We start from the raw sequence: 20,821 nt of genomic DNA on the forward strand, positions 1-20,821 counted from the left end.
CAGGAGCCTTGCGCCCGGGGGTCAATTTTGATATTAAGGACATCTTGGAAAATTAAGTAAAATTGAAGCTCCGCTTAAATGTTATTCCTATTTCCGGACATTTATACCCCACTAGTAAATTTCTTCCTACCAGGTTGAGGTTAAAACGATGTCATTTACGGTGACCTGAAGTCCAGAAGCAATTCGGCCCTGGGAACTTTGGGATCCCTCCGCCAACGCTTGCACGTTGTCATAACTGAAACTTCAGGGGCCATGCATTGTCCATCTGAGTCACCGCAATTCACCAGTGTAATAGATGCAAGAGCGTGTAAGCATTTCGAACACGTGGACGGTATTTGAACCACAGTTGATAGCTCAAGAGATCTGGGCCGTTTCCTTTTTTCTTTTTAATGAGCACGATGTTCTATAAACACCGCGGAGGGGCAGGGTTCTCGGTGACAGCGGCCGTGCGGAGCCTGCCCCCACCCCCCCACCCACCCACAGTCCCTCGATGTGGACAGTTCCTCCGTCTTTGGTAACGCGCTCTGCAAGCGAAGTCTCCTTCGCCCCGGATTCCCGCTCCTACACGCCCCCCACTTCCCGCCCTAACCACGTCGCTGTCTTTAGCTGTTAGTAGTTGTCGACCGGCATCGCGCAGGTCCTGGCGCCCAGGCGAGGTCCCCATTTCGCGCCTTGTCCTTCACAGGAAACCGCCCAGAGTGAGGGTCCCCGAGGCCGCGCGTGCCCCACTCGAGGTGCACTCGCTCCGCGCGGCGCCACGCGGGTCGCAGACGGCGCCGAGGCCCCCAGCCCGCGGCGGCAAGCCCTGGGGACCCCGCTCCTCTGGGCCGGGCGCGGGGACTCGCCCGGCCCTCGCTCTCCTCTCGCGGCGCACCGCCCCCCAACCCCGCGGGCGAAGCCGGCCCCGCCCGCCCCAGGCTCCGCCCCCAGCGCGGCTTTTAAGCTCTATAAAGTTCCTCTTTCCCACCTCGGAGTCTTAGTTTCACCACTTCAACTTGGGACCCACCGCTGCCCTCAGCTCCGAGTCGGGGGCGAGGTAAGGCCTGGGGTCGGGTAGCAGCAGAGATAAGAGGCTGGCACAACAGAGAACCGGGCGCGCGAGACCAGAGGTGCCGGGGTCCATCTCCAGGGCAGCACAGCGGACCTCAGCTTCGGAGCCGGGAGGGAGCACGCCCCTTGAGGGAGCTCCGACTCCCCTGCTTCTGCTCTGGGTCCGGAGCCTTTGTGCGGGCTCTGTGGAGGGCCGCCCAGGTTGCTGCCCGAGCATCCCCGCTGGCTCTCCCCGCTCCCCGCGGCCCCACCACTCTGTAGTCGGCCCAGCCCGGGCCCGGGGAGGGCCGCGCGCGGGATGGGGTAACGAGACTGTCGGAGCCCCAGGAATGACTGAGGCGGGGCCGTCTAAGGGACCCACACGGGGTGACAGGCTTTCCCTAGGGGGCAGCCCCTTACTCCCGAGGCTCCAATCCGAGACTCCTTCTCTTGCTGCTCATTCTTAAGGGGCCCAGACTCACCGCGGCCTCCGGGCGCGTTGCTCCCCGACTGGTGGTAGAGGAGGAGGAGCTCCAAATATGGGCCACTCGGGGCCCTGCGCTCTGCGATCTCTCGCTCTCCCCGGCACCCTCCCCGCCTCCGCTCTTGCTCGCGGGCCTCCAGGTTCCGGCTGACGCTCGGCGTCCGGGAATCTCCCGCTACTCGGCTGCGCTCTTCACCTAAGACCTGGTGTCTACCGCTTGTTGCTCCCAAGGCCCACTTAGTCCTTGCTCTCTGGCGAGGGCTCAGGGATATTCTTGGAACAGAGTGCGGGTGCGGGAGGTTCTAGAAGGCCAGGGGAGGAGTTGCTGAGGGCTGCACGCCTGGAACGCCCCGACCGCAGGCGAACCCGCGTGCGAGATGCTTGGCGCATGGAGGCCACCAAGGGAGTGTGAATTGGGGAGTGGGCTAGAGTGGAAACTGACAGTGACAGGGGAAAGGGACTGGCATCGGCTTGGGAATGGGCAAAGAGGAGCGGGAACTACGAGTGAGTATGCAAACGGAGTGCCAAGAGTGGTGGCGGCTGCATTTGGGAGCGTGCGTAAAGGCGAGAGTTGTGTGTCTGGACAGCCCTTGGGCTGCGGGGTGCGTAACAAGAATGGAGAGTCCTGAAGGTGGGGTAGAAGGATGGACTCCACCACGGGCGCGCTCGGGAGGTGGCAGGACTCTGCGAGCCAAGGGGACGAACCCGGGCCGGCTGAGCATGCTGTCTCTCAGGGGCCTGGGGCCACGCCGACTCTGTAGCGCGCCTCGCTGCCTCAGAAACTCCGGGACCTCGTGGTCACTGCCAGAGGGTGTTGAGATGGGGCGCCCCGAGCGCTGTGCCGCGCAGGCTGAAAGGCGGCCCTCCCCTCCCTGCAGCTCAGAGAGGGTGCCAGAGGCGGATCCTGAGCGCGTGAGGGCGACGGTCGGCGCGCTGGGCATGAACCTGGAGGGCGGCGGCGGCCGAGGCGGAGAGTTCGGCATGAGCTCGGTGAGCTGCGGCAACGGGAAACTCCGCCAGTGGCTGATCGACCAGATCGACAGCGGCAAGTACCCAGGGCTGGTGTGGGAGAACGAGGAGAAGAGCATCTTCCGCATCCCCTGGAAGCACGCGGGCAAACAGGACTACAACCGCGAGGAGGACGCCGCCCTCTTCAAGGTTACAATCCCGCGGGCAGCCCACGGTCGGGATGGGGGAGGGCCCCGGAGAGCCCGGTCCGCGCCGGCGCGCCGGGCGGTTCTCAGGGGGAAGGGGCCCGACCGCACAGGGCGCAGGCTACCGGGTGCGTCAGGTGGCCATCGGCCCAAGCCACGGGAGAAGGACCGAGGTTTCAACTTCTCTGGTGATTCCACAGACGGGGGGACCGGGTTCCAGTCCTGAGTGTGTGGCGTGAGCAGTACCCAGGGAGTCAGACGACTCCAGCGGCAGGGAAATGCCTGGGGGCTCGCTCGACCGAGAGCGGCGTCCAAGGACGCTGGCTTGAGGGTTGTGGTTGCATTTCTGTTCCCATCCGAACCTCTTTCTGTACCTGTGGGTCCCTCCTTGCCTCCTTTGATCAACGAATGTCTCTCTGTCTCTCTCTCTCTGAGCAGCGGTGCTGTGCTCGAGTCTGTTTTTCTGTCTCTCTCACTCGTCTGTCTTTCTGTTTCCCCTCGGGTCTCTCTGCACGTTTTTCCTTTGGTTCAGTCTCTCTCTGGCGCGTGCTCTCTCTCGTTCTAGCTTAGTCCTTCCATCTGCTTCTCCTTCTCTCTCTGTCTCTGTCTGACTCCCTCTTTCCAAGTCTCTGTGGAAAATTTTCTCTCTCTCTCTTTCTGGACCTTCCCATCTTGCTGTGTTTCTGTGTCTCTCTCTCTTTTCCCCTCTCCCCTCCTTATCCCCTTTGGGTTTCTCTCCTCTTCTTCCACCTCTCTCTCCTACGCTCTGTGTGTGTGTGTCCCTCTCGTGATCGTTTTCCCCCAGAGCAGTGCACCCAGTGAACTGTATGTCAGGGCCCCGCCCCACCACCTGCGGGCAGAGCAGGGCCGGGGACTTCCTCTGGGACTCTGCTCCCGGGAGGCCTTAGATCCTCTGACTGTCCACATGTGCTCGAGGGGTAGCAGCTCACCCACAGCTCTGTCCCCAGTTCCAGTCAAACTTGCTTCAGACGCTGGTTGGGGGGCCTTTCCAGGGCTCCTCCATATCCCACCTACCTTTTAGATATACCAAGAGAATGTTCAAACCACTTACCTTCAAGTCAGCGATGAGAGAGTCCAAGGTGAAAACTATTTTCCCTAGAGGACCTGGTGTCTGTCCCACGTCTTGAGCAACAGTGTAAATGTGCAGCACCTAAGCACCGTTCTTTCCTTTAGAAATGCAGTTCCCAGATTCTTTTTTAAAATATCTGTATTTTAACTTTTTTCCTCTCTTTCCCCCCAGGCTTGGGCACTATTTAAAGGAAAGTTCCGAGAGGGCATCGATAAGCCAGACCCGCCTACCTGGAAGACACGTTTGCGATGCGCTTTGAACAAGAGCAATGACTTTGAGGAGCTGGTGGAGAGGAGCCAGCTGGACATCTCAGACCCCTACAAAGTATACAGGATTGTTCCCGAAGGAGCCAAAAAAGGTGGAACTTCTTGGATCTGGGTCACAGAATATAGGCAGCCTGATATTTGTAAGGCCTTCATTTCATTCTGAGGGTCACTTTTTCTATTTTTGGTTTTTTGTGGTCTGCCTGCTTTCTGCCTCAGGTCCAAGCTCAGCAGGCTCCTTGCCCAGGTTCACTGGGTCAGAAATTGAAGTTCTTGTGGTATTAGTGTAGGATAACTTCTCGGACTCCAAGTCTCTAACTGTGTGTGTGTGTGCACCTGTGTGTGTGTGCACCTGTGTGTGTGTGCACATCTGTGTACTTTCCAGATAGTTCTATCAAGATATGGGCCAAATTTCTAAACAAAGAATGGAAAGCTTGTTTAAAGTTGTTCTTATCTCTCAGTCTTTCATGATTAACCATTTTGTAGAATGGAAACATAGATACATCCATATATTGTTACTATTTATAGTAATACATGTCAACTTTTAGAGTGTACTGTGGTCACCTGGGGTGCTTATTAAAATTCAGATTCCCACTTTCCAAGATTCTGACCAGTGTGTCAGAGGGGAGCCCAGGAACCTACATTTTAAACAAACCATCCAGGTGACCTCACTTTGGGAACATCTTGCTGATGGGCGGCCCTTTATCTCATTGATTTCTCTACCTATCCTACATAAGTCGAACCTTGTAGCAATCAGTTTGGTGGCCTGAACAAATAATTGCCCAAGGGAATTGCTGAAAAATGCCTTATTTGTCAATGCTCTGTTATGCGTTCTGAGAATTAAACTCTCGGGTATTTTTCTAATATTTGACGTTTGGCTCTGTCAGCTCCTTTTTTCACACTGTGCCGCTTCCCTTTCACCCAAATACACAGGAGCAAAGCAGCTGGCGCTGGAGGACCCACAGATGGCCATGAGCCACCCCTACAGCATGACAGCTCCTTACCCCTCACTCCCAGCTCAGGTACGGCAGAGGGCGCAGGGCTTTCCAAGGGGCAGGCGGGTCTGTGTGAGGCCGCTTGAGCCAGCTAGTTCCACATAGCAGGAAAACTGCACAAAGACAGCACATCTTTGTTTTTGCTATTAGTCCAACAACAAAACCAAAGTCCCAGTCATTGGATGGACATCGCACTTTTTACCTGGAGTTGCGATATCAGTGTTGGTTCTAAGCGGGGCGGAGGGGCGGGGGCATGCCTGTCAGTATCCATTTCTCCTGATTCTGAAATCTGCTGGGAAACAGACCTTTTGTGGGAGGTGAAGATCTTGGAAGTGGCGGTTTTATCATGTGAAACCACAGAGCAGCTGACCTGCTCAGACTTCCCCGAGGGGCATCGCTATGTTGTGCTCACTTTGGTGGGTGGAGAAGGCCCAGTCTGACCCTGTGATCAGCTCCGCCGTGACTCGTGGCCCTCCAACACTGCCTCCACTGTGCACTCGGACTCCTCGTGGCTCGGCTCCACCTAGTGTGATGAGGGATGCACTCCAAAGTCTTTCTGCATGATAAAATGATTTGGCTGCCAGCCAGAGGAGTTTGGGAGGATATAAAGACTCTGTCTCCCTTTCCAAAGCCACCCCCCCACCCCCGTTCCTGGCTGACCTGGTTGCTCTGCGTCTCAGCTCTTCCTCGCGTTACTTTAGCAGGTTCATAACTACATGATGACACCCCACGACCGAAGCTGGAGGGAGTACGTCCCTGATCAGCCACACCCGGAAATCTCGTATCAATGTCCTGTGCCGTTTGGACCCCGAAGCCACCACTGGCAAGGCCCGGCTTGTGAAAATGGTAAGGAGTGCCCTGGGGCTGGCTCCTGCAGCTGCCACCCACCCCGCAGAGCAAACCGAGGGGCCCCAGTCTCTCCTGGTCTGTCGTTCTGGGCAGTACACAGCTCTTTCTCCTCAGAACTGCGAGGAAAGAGCTCCCGTGCAGTGAGGGAGAGAGAGTTTTCCCTCTCCTGAAGGATGGTAAGGTCCTCAGAGGAAGGAGGCCAAGGCCTACTGATGATGCCTGGCTTACTGTGTGCTGGGACCTGTGCTCAGAACTGCCTTACAAGGCATCTTATTCAAACACTGCAGAGATGACTCCAGGCAGCTACAAGCTGCCCCCTATTTTATAGAGGAAAGCTCACAGAACGGAAGTAATGTGCCCAGACTTACCCAGTGAGAGTGAGGAGCTGGGGTTCAGTGTCAGACCGCCTGACCCCAAAGCCCAGCCTTCCACTTAAGACAGAGGGTGTCAGATCTCAAACTGAATGGCTATGTTTTTTAAATTATCTGTTTAATACGTTAATGTTTTTCATCCTTCCTGAATAATCTTAAGCTTTATTTTTAGTCTTGAGTAAAAAGTAGCAAATTTTGGCAGTCTTCCCTCCTGGATGTCCCTTTGCTGTTGACTGAGGGCCGTGTAATCCCACTGGTCTGTTTCTGTGTGCTCCTCTGTAAAATGAGAATGCTCCAGCTGTGCCCAGGCTCTCCCTCTATAGGGGCACCAGGAGGTTATTGAGCTGGCGTATTTCTCTTCACCAATGCTGTGCCCATGTAGTTGTTCCCAGGATTCAAGGTGATAGTAAGAAGAAAGTGAGTAAATACTATGAAAAGAAGGTAGAAAGTCTCTGCATGGTGCCTAGTGCTGATGATGGGTCCCAAAGAGCCGCTCTCTGGAGTGGATGTGGTCCCATGCCTGTGGGAGTTCCCCAGAGAGCAAGATGAGAGCTCCCAGCAGAACAACTACTTAGCTAAGTGCAGGAAAAATTTCACATGGTGTACGCAATACAGCAGAACAAGCTTTTAGGACTTTTCAGTTGGTTATTTAAGTAGAAATCCTGAGATGGGTCAAAGCACAGATCCTTTTGTATGTTCTAGGAATATTGGCTCCTTCACAATTTGGCCGTTCCCTTTTTTCTGGTCATGGTCAGGCCACTCTTGGTTTATGGTATTGAAGAAGTATACCATTACTTAAGAATTGTATCACATGGCGTGTTTACGACAGAAACTCAGAATTCAGTTTTATTAGCTTTCAAGAGTGGTGCACAACAAAATTTGGTTTTCTAAATCGTAGTGGAGGATTAGCGAACATTAAACTGAGTTCTGGCATCCAGACCTGTGTCCAGTGTGTCAGGCTCTATTGAACTAATAAGCTTAGTAAAGAGGCAGTGCCTAGAACTGTGCAAAAAGATGGAATAGGTAGGCATATCTTGAGGCATAGGTGATGTTAAATGAAGTGCCAGCAAAATTAGGTTCTGTTATATATTCTTCCTTTGCTAATGTTTGGTGCGCCACACAGCCACTGTGCTGCCAGGAGGCGCGTGGTTCAGTTCTCTGCTGAGCCCAGAAGTAGCTGAATAAACGTGTATGAACAATTTGTAGATTTTAATTAGGCTCTTTGGCACCAGAACTCACTTAGACTTGAACTCAGAGCTCTACTGCGCACTTGCTGTGTGAACAAGGGTAAATTCCTTCATCTCTCTGAGCCTCAGTCACCCTGTTTATCAGTTATGAAGGGATGTCGGTCGAAGGGTGCAGACTTCCACGTTAGCAGATGATAAGTTCTGGGGATTAACAATACTCCTCTGTCGTACTGAAAGTTGCTCACAGAGTAGATCTTAAATGTTCTCCCCCAACACATACACACACAGCAGTAATTATGTGAGGTGATGGAGGTGTTAACTAACCGGAAAAAAAAAAACGAATGAATGAATGAATGAAAGGAACTTACAGAGGGAGGATTCCAGAGTTTCCTTCCTTCCAAAGCCGTACAAAGGCTCCTTGCTCCTTCCCCTTGGTGTCTCCCATTGGCCTTTAGCTATCTTTGCCTCTTGGGAGCACCGGGGGACAGCAGGGGGCGGGCAGCCGCCCTTCTGCCAGGGTTGGTGCATCCCGGGGGCTGAGTGGCCACACCACAGAGAGGCGTCCTCCTTATGCGTCGGACTAAGTATTTAGACATCATCTGATTTTTATTTGCAAATACAGGTTGCCAGGTGACAGGAACCTTTTATGCTTGTGCCCCGCCTGAGTCCCAGGCCCCCGGAATCCCCATAGAGCCAAGCATAAGGTCTGGTGAAGCCTTGGCGCTCTCAGGTGAGTGCAGCGTTTGGTCTCGAGGCACCTACGCCCGGCATCTTCACTCTCACCTTTGGGTGGATCTGACGGGGCAGGAGGTGAGCACCACCTGTGGGCACTCACTTTTCTCCAGCAAGGGCCTGGAGTGGGTGTGGGCAAATCCAGCTCCCAACCTGTGCGAATGAGGAGCACGGCCAGAAGAGTGAGCCCTGAGAAACCAGCTTATGACGCTGATGCCGGTTCTAAACGCTGGTTTGCAGGGAGTCATTTTAATTCTCCAGTGGCATCTATCTGAATTTCCAAGAATATGCAAACACTCCAGTTCCATCTACCAAGGGCCCCTTTTCAGCCAGCATTCTCAAAGTGCAGTTTAATTTCTTAGAAAAAAAGCACAAGGCTTCTCATTTTGAAAAGCCAGTCATCCTTCCAGGTTTAGCCACAAATATGTCTTCCTCATCAGCTTCGTGGGGACCTTAGTTCTGACTCCTTTCCCTTCATAACATTGCTATGCCTAGAAGTAACAAGCATTGTGGTCTTCCTCTGAACTTTGATATGTCTTGCAAATGAGTATGGATGAGATCTGATTTTTAAAGTTCCATTTCTAAAAGGATCCCTGTACCCTCAGAGACCTCACCAGTTTTAAAGAAGGCACTTCAGGGTTTACTAAGCATATGTGGTGTGTGTGTGTATATTTATTTTTTTAGATGATGTTTTGGATTGTCTTGAAATGGGATTTGTATTTATATTAAACATGAGTAGCTTAAGCTTCAGAATGTTCATCTTGCCTCTTGGCCTCTTTAAAAGTCAGTGATAGAAAATATGAGCTGAGGTTTCCGGGAGACAAAGGTTGTGGGCAGCTGTCTTTCTCCCGGGGCAGCTGGAGTTTTCCCACTTAGTTGTTGTCGGTGTCTGAGTTCCAAGTGAGGCTTGCTGTCTTTCTTCTTAGGTGCTCTCGGGTGATGGACGGGAGGAGAAGTTTCCGAGCAGAAAGGCTTGTGTTTGTTTTTAGAAACTTTCTAACCCTTTTCTTGAGCACCTCAGACTTGTGTGGGTGCCTGAAGAGTAGGAAATAAACAGCTATTTATATCACTGAGACCTCGTGCTTTCTGACGACATTAAATGAAATGAAACCTGCCCTGCAAGTCACCTCGAATGGCCAACACCCACTCTTGTCAGGGTGCTCCGTCTGAGCTCCTCTCAGCTAGTGTGTTCACAGCGGCAGAAATTGAAGTGGAGAATTGAGACGTGATGTGGGTTGTTTAAGTCTCAGAACCCGCCATTGAGGAATAAGAGGGTTTTGTGGGTTTCTTTTCTAGTATGCATAATGCAGATTACTTACCCACTGGGAGTGCGTTTATTAGAGACTTGCAGTTCCCATTCCTTTTTGAACACTGTGCAGGTACCAGTGGGCGCTCCTGCCTGTCTGTGAAACCATGTGGATTTCAGCTCAGGCAGCTTTGCAAATCCAGCTGGTCCATTCAGTCAAGAGTCATATTCTAAAGAGGGTTCTGAAATCGGCAAAATTTCATAAATGAATTGTCTTGTTTAATGCTTTAGAAAGCACAGTTTTAGAATTATTTTCAAACAAACACACAGCCTAGTGAGATTTCTGCAGAATTTACTCTCAGAACATTTTTCTCATTGATTCCTTTCTTTACACATTAATAAACTTTATTATACTAGTAGTACATATGCAGTGTAGAAAACTAATTTAAAAATCAGAGGAGCAGAAATGGAAAATAAAAACATCACATTCCCACCAACCAGAGATCACCATAGTTGAGGTCTTAGGGCCTAGCCTTCCTGAAACTTCAGTGTGCTCATGCATGTATAGAATTTTTTTTCTTTACCTAAATGACATCATATTGATATTTTAGGATAGGTTCAGATATGTGAACATATTTGCTTTTTTTCTGAAACAACATTATATTTTTTTTGCTAGTAGAAATTAAACTTAGTGATTACTTTCTATAAAATGAAAACGGGTTGCCACGCTTAAAGATGAATTTTTGTTCAGTGGTCCATGACTTGTTATTTTAGACGTAAATGTTGTCATCACTACTATCATCATCACCAAAAACAAATGACATAGGAAGTTGTTAACAGTGTTCTCTAATACAAGTCAAACATATTTTGCAGAAAGATGCTCCCTCCCTAAAAAAAAATCCATGGTCACGTCAATTTGGAAAACGCTGAGGTAGAAAACATGAAGTTGGTTTCTTTTTTGCAGGACTTCTCCCATATCTCTCACTGTCTGTGAATTTCCAGGAGGGAGATAAGGGCATGCAGGGTTTCCTAGACTTCCTTGACCCCGGAACTTGTTACTTCTTCTAGAGCATCTCAGGACACCAGTGTTCCACCAGATACACTTTGTTCTGTTCTGGTAGTTTGGCGTCCTGGTGGGTAGCCAATGCTCTTTCGTCCCTTAGTGCTGACCCTGAAAACTCTATGTTTGCAGACTGCCGGCTTCACATCTCCTTGTACTACCGGGAAATCCTGGTGAAAGAGCTGACCACGTCAAGCCCCGAAGGCTGTCGAATCTCCCATGGGCAAACCTATGACGCCAGTAACCTGGACCAGGTCCTCTTCCCCTATCCGGAGGACAACGGCCAGAGGAAAAACATCGAGAAACTGCTGAGCCACCTGGAAAGGGGCGTGGTCCTCTGGATGGCCCCTGATGGGCTTTATGCCAAAAGACTATGTCAGAGCAGGATCTACTGGGATGGGCCCCTGGCGCTGTGCAGCGACCGGCCCAACAAACTGGAGAGAGACCAGACCTGCAAGCTCTTTGACACACCGCAGTTTTTGTCAGGTAATGCACATAATTTTCTGCTAGAATGGAGTGCCCCACACCTGTGAGCCTTAGAGAGCGAATGGAGGTGGTGATGAAGTGCTGGCCAGTGGTCAAAAACAGCAGGTCACCTCCACCCCGGGCAGAAGTCTTCCTTCTGTTTACTCCTGAGCCCACTGGGCACGATCCCAGAGTAGTTTCCCGTTTGGTTCACCACTCGCCTCTGCCTCTACCGCCTGGTCCTCTCCATTAGTGGAAGCGTGTGAAGAGGAGAGAGGTTGCTCAGGGGGACTGCGGTTCACGCTGATGTCTTGAAATTCTGGTATTTAACGAGTAGTCACCTACTAACAAGGCTTTATTTTATTGAAAGTATGATCTCAGCAAGCATATCTGCTGATGTTTCGGCTCTTTTAAGGTTCCTAAGAAAATTGTACAGGTTAGAAGTATGTTGTTAACGTTCTTGGTTATGAGATGTGTCATCCTTGTGCAGATGCCTGCAGCAGGTGGGACCAAGGATCGAGTGCATTGCACTGATTTTGCACAGGGGGTTATGAGAAGGCTTTGAGCTGTGGCCATGATAGGCATGTTTCTAATCATATTTTCCAGAACCAGTAAGTTTTGTCTTCCTGGTTTTGATTTCATGACAGTTAAATTAACCCTGGGCTGGCTTTGGTGCAACCACTGGCATGTTGTCATTGGAGCTTTGTCCAGCGTTCGTTTAGGTGTCTATGTTGAGGACGCCTCTTTTGAAGGGAGAAAGCTGTTTTACCGGCCAGCTAGCTGCTAATTCTCCCTCTCCTTTATCTGTAACCTACTGTTTTATAAGTGCCCCCTGCAGAAACACCGTATGTCTTTGGCTCTTCATGTGCGTCTCCTTTCCCTGAACATGCTTCTTGATTCAGTTCATTTAAAAACAAAACATGCAGCATCTGTGTGCTCTGCCCCGTTGACATTTGCTCTGCCTTGGGGTTTAAGTTGCCCAATTTGCTTCGGCTCATCCAGATTCTCTTTTGGTGCCCCAAAATAAATATGTCTGTAGATGACTAACCTTCTCACGAGGAGTGACAAGAAGAAGAGGGACAACTGAGTCTCTGGTTGCCCGAGGCAGCAGCACAGTGAGAAAGCCCCATGGGTCTGGACGCCCCACCCTCGCTCTGGCTGTGGAACTGCCTCAGCCTGCGCTGTGATGGTCTGTCCGTCCTGGGCTCCAGCGTGCTGAGCATGGTGCAGGCCCGGGGAAGGGCAAAGAGCCCCTGAAGGGCACCCCTGCCTGCACCTCCTGCAGTGGGGTCTGAAACAGCCCACTGGGTTTGGCTCTTCTCAGCGGTGGTGAATCATGGTCTCTTTGGATTCAGAAGGTCCCACAGGGCTAGGGCTTTGATTGAGGCGTCCCAGGGAAATGGCACTTGCTGCTCTGGGTTTCTGTCGCCACACATGTTTAGGAAGGTGGGATACTCCCGAGAACACTAGGCTGTAAGCTACACTTGGAGTCACAGTGCCCAAGAGGTGGGTACAAGCAAGAAGCAGGTGGGTGCGTTGCACCCACTGTGAGCGTCCTTGGGCTGCAAATTTACCTGCCTAGAATTTAATATTTATCTGTGAGCAAGAACTCTTTCATTTTTTTTTCCTTCATCTGTGACTGAGGGCTGTGCTTTTCGCCCACTGCAACCTCTTATCTCGAGGTTCAGGGAGGAACCTGTGAACTTGAAACTGCAGCTGTGGAGAAGAGCTTCTGCCTCATGAAGGATTCCCACAGAGGCTCTCGTGGTCCCCAGCATCTGAGGCATGACTTCTTCAGAGAATTGTGCCAACTTGCCACTCTGATTCGTGTGTAGGTGTAGTCTCAGACCTCAGCAGTGTGAACGCCTCTACACATTCTGACTAAGTCGGTTAGGTTTGATTTGAATTCTGGAAGAGAAAAATAGCAGGAAGTCAAATAGTCCAGGGGGTTAGGTAGAAACTTTTCTTCGGTTGAAGAGAACAGTGGAAATCTTTGCTATCTACCCATTCAGGATTTGCACAGTCCTAGGGACAGCCCCCGAAGGCAGAGCCTGAGGGTGCATATCTGATAAAGAGGCCTCCGCATGCTGTTCTGCAGAAGTTGTGGCAGTGACTGTGTAAGCACATTTCTTTTGTGGACATGACATTTGACTTGAGTGGAAAGAATAGGAGCAGCTAGAGGCATGGGAGTCGTCTTGAATATGAGTGAGGGAACGTGGGTCAACGTCAGAGGCTGAAGAGGTATCTTTCCAACAGTGCTCCCGTCTTGTTTTTGCATCCTGGGGTGAGAGCGGTGCTTTCGGGATATACACATCCACAAAAGTGGGGGCCCTAGGGCTTCATCTCCGCCCTCTCATCTCAAATCAGCATCTGTCCCAGGAGACGGAGGAGAAGTCAGCTCCAAGTTACACAGTTTGGGCCCAGTGCCAGTGGGACGCGGCTGCTCGGAACTGGCTCTCAGTCTTCAGGCCAATGTCAAGCATTTTCTGTGGTGCCTGAGCCACAGAGAGGTCCTAGGTGGCATGGACACTGGATGACGAGGGCTCAGCAGTTTGGAGGTGGATGAAGTTTTTAAATAATCCCAGGACAAGGCAGAAAATTCTGATTTTTTTTAAATGGAAATTTCCCCTTGGTATAAGTTATTCTTTTGCCTCCACATGGGTACATGTCTTTTCCTTTTTCTCCTTCCTTTGCCCCTTTCTGCTACCCTTTGCATCTCATGGGTCCAATGCTACAAAACAAAGTTCTTAATCTCTAGGTCATATTCCCCTTAAAGAATCAGGTGAAATTGGAGCCCCCTTGGGAAAAGCACACGTATGAACACGTATGTGCCATTTGTGTCTGGGTCTGAGAGTTAACCGCACATCGAGACATCAGGAGCACCCAGGCCTGGTGCAGCCGTCCTGCTGACAGGGAGCGCTGGCCTCCTGCTTTCAGCCAGCGTGCTTCCTAAGGAGGGTTTCTGAGCAGGGTTTTTTCTTGTGGGATTTCTCCAGAGCTGCAAGCGTTTGCTCACCATGGCCGTCCCCTGCCAAGGTTCCAAGTAACTCTGTGCTTCGGGGAAGAGTTCCCAGACCCTCAGAGGCAGCGGAAGCTCATCACTGCTCACGTGAGTACTCGTCCCGCTCGCTCCACGGAGCTGCCTGTCCTGCGTGCAGGGCGGGTCCCAGTGAGACAAATCTCAGACGGAAAGGAAATGTCACGTGACCCAGGAAAATAGGGAGGAAGTGGTTTGGGGAGCAGGGCAGGGGGTGCACTCAGAGGCCCACGTGCTGTTCCCAGCCCTGGAGTTCCGCTGGTCACAAATGGGGAGGTGGCCCCCGCCACAGGCTCCATTTGTCCCACCTCTTTTTATTTTTCAAAGAAACTGTTATATTTCTCTTTTACAGGGATTTTAAAGGATTGATGCTAAAAGTCATCCTTTAAAATTCTCTACGTATAATATTGCTTTTAAAATGCTGTTTAGGGCCGGCCCGGTGGCGCAGTGGTTAAGTTCCCACGTTCCGCTTCTCCACGGCCCGGGGTTCCCTGGTTGGGATCCTGGGTGCGGACATGGCAATGCTTGGCAAAGCCATGCTGTGATAGGTGTCCCAGGTATAAAGTAGAGGAAGATGGGCACCGATGTTAGCTCAGGGCGGATCTTCCTCAAAAAAATAAATAAAAAATAAATAAAATGCTGTCTAGCTGATCTTCGCTGGATGGAGAAGCTTTTCCCAAATGAGAAGCTGTCCACGGACTTGTGTATTTTGTACACAAGTGTTTCCCAAACCCTCTTTTATTTCTGGGTTTTTAGACATTATTTACTTATTGGAAACAGAGGGCCATGCGTCACTGGAGGAGGCTGAATCTTTCAAGGAATTCTCTAGATCAGACATGCGCCGTCCTCCAGCAGAGTTTAAGATAGCTTCAGCTGTGGCAAGTCAACATCTTTTTCATAGGACAGGAAAGAAAAAAGACTTGTATACATAGTGTTTAGCGTTAATTTGCCACGGAAAACAGAGTCTTTGGATATGTAAGATTTTTTAATCGGAAAACTTTACATTGCTGTATAACTTCAAGAGTTATTAATGGGCCCAAATATTGAGCAGGTTAAAAAAGTCTATCCAATAATATCAAAATTCAGGTCATATTTTAGCTCTAATAATGTTTCTTATTGAAAACTGAAAGAAAACACTATCTAATCTTGAACACACAATCTCCCACTCTTGATTAAAATAAAAAACCCGTCAACTGACAAACAAAAACATAGTCCCAAAGACTTTAGAGTTTTCTCATGAACTCTCCCCAGTGGTTGATATAACTATTGATATAGTAATTGATGTCTTGTTAACAACTGGGATTGTTAAATGACTAAACTAGGCGTTGATAAACAGCTTTTAGGAAGTTGATGATAGACTCCTGCATCAGTCTGGCTTTACGGGGGTTTTTGGATGTGCTTGCTCTCCTCAAAGTCAGGCAAGGACGTGTGCCCCAGGCAAGGATCCCTGGCCTCGCGCTGGATGGTGCGGAAAAGGCAATGGACATATGTACACCCAGGAGTTCCTACTCCTCTTTATTCTGGATTTAGTTTAGTTCAGGTACTTCACATGAGTTGAGCTTAAGTTGATATATATCAGATAACATAAAGGCTCAATTTAATAACACGATTGACTGAGAGCATTCGGTTTTCTTAGATGCTGTAAATTCAGGCAAAGTTGTTTTTTTTGTGTGTGTGTGAGGAAGATTGGCCTTGAGTTAGCATCTGTTGCCAATCTTCCTCTTTTTGCTTGAGAAAGATTGTTGCTGAGCTAACATCTGTGCCAGTCTTCCTCTATTTTGTATGTGGGATGCCACCACAGCGTGGCTTGATGAGTAGTATGTGCGCCCGTGCCCCAAACCTGCTAACCCTGGGCCACCAAAGCAGAGTGTGCGAACTCAACAACTATGCCACCGGGCCGGCCCTGAAAGTCGAATGTGTTTTTGGTTAATGTGATCCACACTAATAACCAAACTAGATAAATTTGGGGTCAATTAACTTCTCTTCCCACAATAGCAGTTTTGTTGTTTAGTTTTGCTTGTTTCTTCTTCTTTTGTCTTGGGTTAGAAATACGCAAATTATCTAGGTCATCCAGGAATCGTACATCATTCAGGATGAGCCCCTCATCCCTGTCAAACTGCAGTTGTGGAGAAATAAATTCATTGGCCTAATATTACCTCAAATTTCCTTTTAATTTGGTCGTTTTACCTGATTTGCTTCAGTCTTAGTTCAATGCAAATTTCAAGGGGCAGTTTGAGTTAAAAGTATCATCTTTAACTTCAAGTGAAACCCAGACTTAAGTAGATTGTTTCTAGGTTGGTGTATGTAGGGACTAACAAAAAATTAGCTCTTCAGAAGGCTCCCAATAGGAGATGTTTTGATGTATCACGGCACCTAAGTTGGGACCGCCTTTTACTGTCCTTATAGATACTGAGAGGTACTTAATGAGGAGCCAGCTGCAGGATGTTCAAAAGAGTATCTCAGTAATGTCTTTTTTAAATCTCTTATTAAAGGTTGAACCTCTACTAGCCAGACAACTGTATTATTTTGCTCAACAAAACAGTGGCCATTTCCTAAGGGGCTACGATGTGCCTGAACACATCAGCAGTCCGGAGGACTATCACAGGTCGATCCGCCATTCTTCCATTCAAGAATGAAGAGCGTCGAGACGAGTGGTTTCCTTTCCCCGCAAATATCTGAGCTTCACGAGGACAGCTGATTGAGCCCGCTCTTTTTGTTTTGAGAAACTTGGAAATTGGGGCTTCAGCTCAACAGAGGAGAATTTCAGCAAGAATATGCGTAGAACTTCAGCTCCATACAATTGACAGATGAGCTTACCCCTAAAGGAAGGGTGGTCTTCAGGGTTTTTCTTGTAGACTGCCCTCATTGATGATAACTGTGAAAATTTGCCAAAGGGTGTGTTTACATTTACTTAAATGCTATGTTTCATTTGATATGGATTATTTCTTGCTTGAAGACTGAAAAAACTTGTGTTTCAGTATTGACCACTAACTAGAATAATGAAAGCACTTAAGTGTGCTATTTCTCAGGGAAGTAAAATCTAAATTTGGCGTTACTTTGCCCACAAAAGAAACATATTCATACATGTAGGAGACGTTGCTCTTGTAGAAAATGCTTGCTGACAGAAGGAAACAGAACGTGTGACTGAAGTCAAGCCACAGTACCTCCCACTTGGGCGCGCTCATCTCCCAGCGTGGTCTGGGTCTCCGCCCAGGGTGGGCCCCCCTGCCCTGCCTCCTGCTGCCTCCCGTTTACTCTCTCTTCTTGGGCGCCCCCGGAAGCCAGCTGTAGATTCCATTGCTATTTTCTTGAGCCAAAGAGCATTAGGGCTACCCTTGAGCGCTACATTTTTGTTGAACCTACAATCTAGTAATGACTGGTTAAGATATTTTCGTTTGTCTTTTTGTCTCTCATTCTATAGAAATTATTGCTAAAACTTTTTCTTAAAGAAGAAAAAAAAAGAAAAAAGGCAAATCGACAAACCCAGTACTAAAGATATCTTTTTGAAACTCTGCGACATTTCCCTCTCATCCCGTTTGTTTTGTTGGCTATCGGTTAGTTATCCATGACAACACTAAAGAGGAGGGGCCAGTGCTTTCCAAATTGGTGAACTCTGCTAGGAAAGATGAGGACAGGATATCACAGATTGCATAACTGCACACTCACTGGGCTGTTTTTGCTTATTTTGTATATTATATGCTTCCTCATGCCAATAATGGTTTGATATGGCCTTAAGGTTACTGGGCTTTTTCCAAATACTTCTTTTTGTAGACCCACTAAGATCCACGCTTGCTTAAGTAAGCCCGGTCACTTACCTGTTGCTTGTTTGCAAAAGTGCAGATGTTTAGACTGTAATGACGGCGTCCAATGTTTTTGTCATATGACAAAATAACTGTTATTACTTTCAGGCTCAGCAAAAGACTTGATAGTTCTCAAATATATGCCACTCTTATTCTAACCTATATTTTTTAATCCACGCAAAAACTCATATCCATTATATGCATTAGACAGATCACAGCTCTTACCCCTCTAGGAAAGCAATGAAGCACTAGAATGTCATTTTTTTTTTTTATTTCTGAAAGGAGTGTTAATGATAAAATAATACATATTAACTACAGAAGATGTAAACAGTAGAGAAGGGCAAAAAATAAAGCACATTCTCCTTTTTCCAGCCCCAATCCATCTCCCCAGAGGTATCCACAAGGACCTTGACTCATTCTCCCAACACAGTTCACTTTTCTATGAATATACAACAACTTAAAAGAAACTCGTGGGACCGTCCTGCACACTTTTATGCAGGGCTCTTTTAACCTGACGATACCGGTTTACCTCATTCTTTTTACGGGCGTGTTGTTGAATCCACTGTGATGGAGTCGGGGATTCCATTAGCTTCTCAGAATGAAGACGTTTGGACAGCAGAGTGCGTTTCGTGAACGGCAGTAACTTATACATCTTATAGATGCAAAGTGTTTTGGGGTATATTATCCTAAGTGGCAAATGAATATAGTACCAGAAGCCTCTGTGGCACGGCCTCAAGCGTGGCCTCTCCACTGAAGTCTCTCCCCACAGGCAGCACTGCAGAGAGGCTCCCTGGGGTCTGTCCAGGCTGTTGTATCCGCCTAATTCTCCCAGTAGACACTTGATTTCAATTGCTCTTGTGAATTCTTTTCTTTCTTTCTTTCTTTTTTTTTCTTAACATGAAGCTGCTCTAACACTGGAGTCACATTTTCTAGAAAATCCTGTTGGCTTGGGCCACTTCCCCCTTCCTCCTCTTTACGCTTACCTACATTGACTTTGTTAAATTTTGAGGGATTCAAGGTGTGCACTAGTGACTCATGGTCAGGGTGAAGATCCTGACAGCTGTTTCAGGACTGTGAAAAGGAACAGCTGCCTCATTTCTTGACTTGATAACGTGGGATTCGAGGACTAGAATTTGTTTCTTCTCCGTGGCACTTGTTCTCATCGCACTTGTTCTGCTAAAGAGCTGTGGGCTGCAGGAAAAAGGACGTGTGTCTCACACCTGTGTGTTTCTGGCTTATTTCTTGTTCTTGGGATTTAGTGGAACCATGAGCAGTAATCAGTGTCTTCTGGAACACTCTAGAGAACTCATTTAAAACCCAAATCTTGGAACCTCCTCAGTCCCCGGCAAAATGGGACATAGAGAACCCAGTAAGACTATTGTGTTTGAGCTAGAAAGAGGCTGCTCCATTGGGAGAGAAAATGTAAATCCCTGGAGAATGAGCAGCTCGGCAGTGTGGCTGTCACCCAAGCACAGGTAGACCCAGGTCTGTGTGTAGGGAAAGGCGTACACTGGGCTAAGGCATGAACAAGGCTTGCTTTCTGTCACTGCGTGTAAACCCCAGACTTGGAACAGCTCTGGGAGTCTTGATGCGGGTCTGACATGGTTTCTGTCTTAGAGGCTGAGAAATGGATGGGCACGCCTCCCACATGGCACATGCCCAGAGAAGGCTTGCTCCTGCGTTGGCTGCACCAGCGAAGGACACATGCTTTTTTTGCATCAGTAATTTTTTTGGTAAAAATCCAGGCACAGTTCAAACCCCCTTTCATTCCTCTTTGATCACGTTTCTCCCATTTCTCCACAGGCGAGCATTTTTCTGAACGTCGTGAGCTTCCTTGAGGTCTATATTTTCATTACGTAGCTCCCTAAATGGTTTGTAGCCGACTTGCATCTATTTAAATGTTGCGTCAGGGCTGTCTTGCCACACACATCGTTCTGCGGCTTGCTTTTCCACAACCCCGTCTTTGAGACTGATGCATGTCGATGTAGGTGGATCTCATCCATCCCTGCCGACTGGTGTTGAATAGCTTGTCACATGAATGCAGTGAGGGCAACTTCCCTAGTATTTATTTTCACTGCTTTTGGGAGAGCATGTATATGAGGTGTAGCTGAAGTGGAGGAGAAGAGAGAGGAGATATGGAAGAGAAAAGGAAAGCCAACAGCCAGTCTTCCTTCAATGTAAACACACTTTCCTTTAGACTCTTGAGACGGCAGGAGTCTTCTAGGTAGTGGGTTCACTCCCCTGCACCCCCATTGTGTAGACATGTAGATGGTAGGACCAGGCCACTCCCTTGACTTCAGTCCAGTGCTGTGCTGTGCTGGTTCCATCCTGCTGCCCAGCCTCCCAGGCAACAGTGTCTGGAGAACGAGGTTGAACATTCCACGGACGATGGTTGTACATAACTGTGTCATGAATTTTGGTGTAAATAGCTTTTCAAAGAAGATTGATATTTGTGATAATCTGATGTTCTAGGTAGTTGATAAATAAAGACTTTTTAAAAAGTATTGGACTGAGTGTGTTCTTAAACACTCATCTTGGTAGCTTTTGAATACTTCCTCCTTCGCTGCGCTCTTTCAGCAAGGCTGCTTTGGCAGCCAGCTTCCTTCCTGGTTGTCGAGTGCCTCCCTAAAATCAGATCTCAAAGAGTTCAGCTTGTTTTAAAAAAAACAACTGCAGATTGTCCCAGTGTCAGGTAGTGCCCCCCACCCCGCCCCCCGCGTGGTTTAGAAGGTCTGGCAGACCCGGGAAACTGTCACGATGTTTCCTTTCAATTCACCGCTCCTTTGATTTTGTCGTTGTTGAAGGGGAGAGGATGTAGGTTAACCAGCATCCTGAAAGGGAAGCACAGCACAAAACTGCGCGTGGAGAAAGAGCACAGGGCGTGATGGGGTCCCCTCTGTCTGCTGTGGACTCGTCTCTACAGCCAGACAAAGGGCCTCCTTACTCAGCCTTTGTGTGACTCTGTTTCTTATGTGACCGGGCTCCTCCACCCCACCAGCTGTCCTTCGGTACTAGTCTAGCAGGAACATAGGCAGCTGCAGCTTGTGGTATTAAAATCC

The 20,821-nt window shown here is 48.9% G+C and overlaps 1 protein-coding gene across 4 annotated transcripts; it reads left to right on the forward strand.

The window, feature by feature from the left end:
- The first annotated feature begins 769 nt into the window (after nt 1-769).
- On the forward strand, nt 770-20,266 carry IRF4 (interferon regulatory factor 4). 4 transcript variants are annotated; one of them, XM_023624331.2, is made up of 9 exons: nt 770-1,036; nt 2,392-2,671; nt 3,929-4,115; nt 4,954-5,042; nt 5,717-5,861; nt 8,045-8,152; nt 10,593-10,946; nt 13,922-14,034; nt 16,455-20,266. In XM_023624331.2, the coding sequence occupies exons 2-9, from the start codon at nt 2,453-2,455 to the stop codon at nt 16,596-16,598; spliced, it is 1,359 nt and encodes a 452-aa protein (XP_023480099.1). In that variant the 5' UTR covers nt 770-1,036; nt 2,392-2,452; the 3' UTR covers nt 16,599-20,266. The 4 variants fall into 4 exon arrangements, with proteins under 4 accessions (XP_023480099.1, XP_023480101.1, XP_070100099.1 ...); XM_023624333.2 differs by having other exon boundaries at nt 868-1,036; nt 5,720-5,861; XM_070243998.1 differs by lacking the exon at nt 8,045-8,152 and having other exon boundaries at nt 920-1,036.
- Nucleotides 20,267-20,821: the final 555 nt, after the last annotated feature.

This window comes from Equus caballus, chromosome 20, assembly GCF_041296265.1.
Source record: "Equus caballus isolate H_3958 breed thoroughbred chromosome 20, TB-T2T, whole genome shotgun sequence".
Classification (NCBI taxonomy): domain Eukaryota; kingdom Metazoa; phylum Chordata; class Mammalia; order Perissodactyla; family Equidae; genus Equus; species Equus caballus.

Bases quoted from the DNA above. Each gene is read 5' to 3' on its own strand.
- IRF4 (XM_023624331.2), top strand. From the start codon at position 2,453: ATGAACCTGGAGGGCGGCGGCGGCCGAGGCGGAGAGTTCGGCATGAGC. The intron at 10,947-13,921 runs GTAATGCACATA...GGATTTCTCCAG, and splicing joins CACACCGCAGTTTTTGTCAG to AGCTGCAAGCGTTTGCTCAC. The intron at 14,035-16,454 runs GTGAGTACTCGT...CTCTTATTAAAG, and splicing joins GGAAGCTCATCACTGCTCAC to GTTGAACCTCTACTAGCCAG.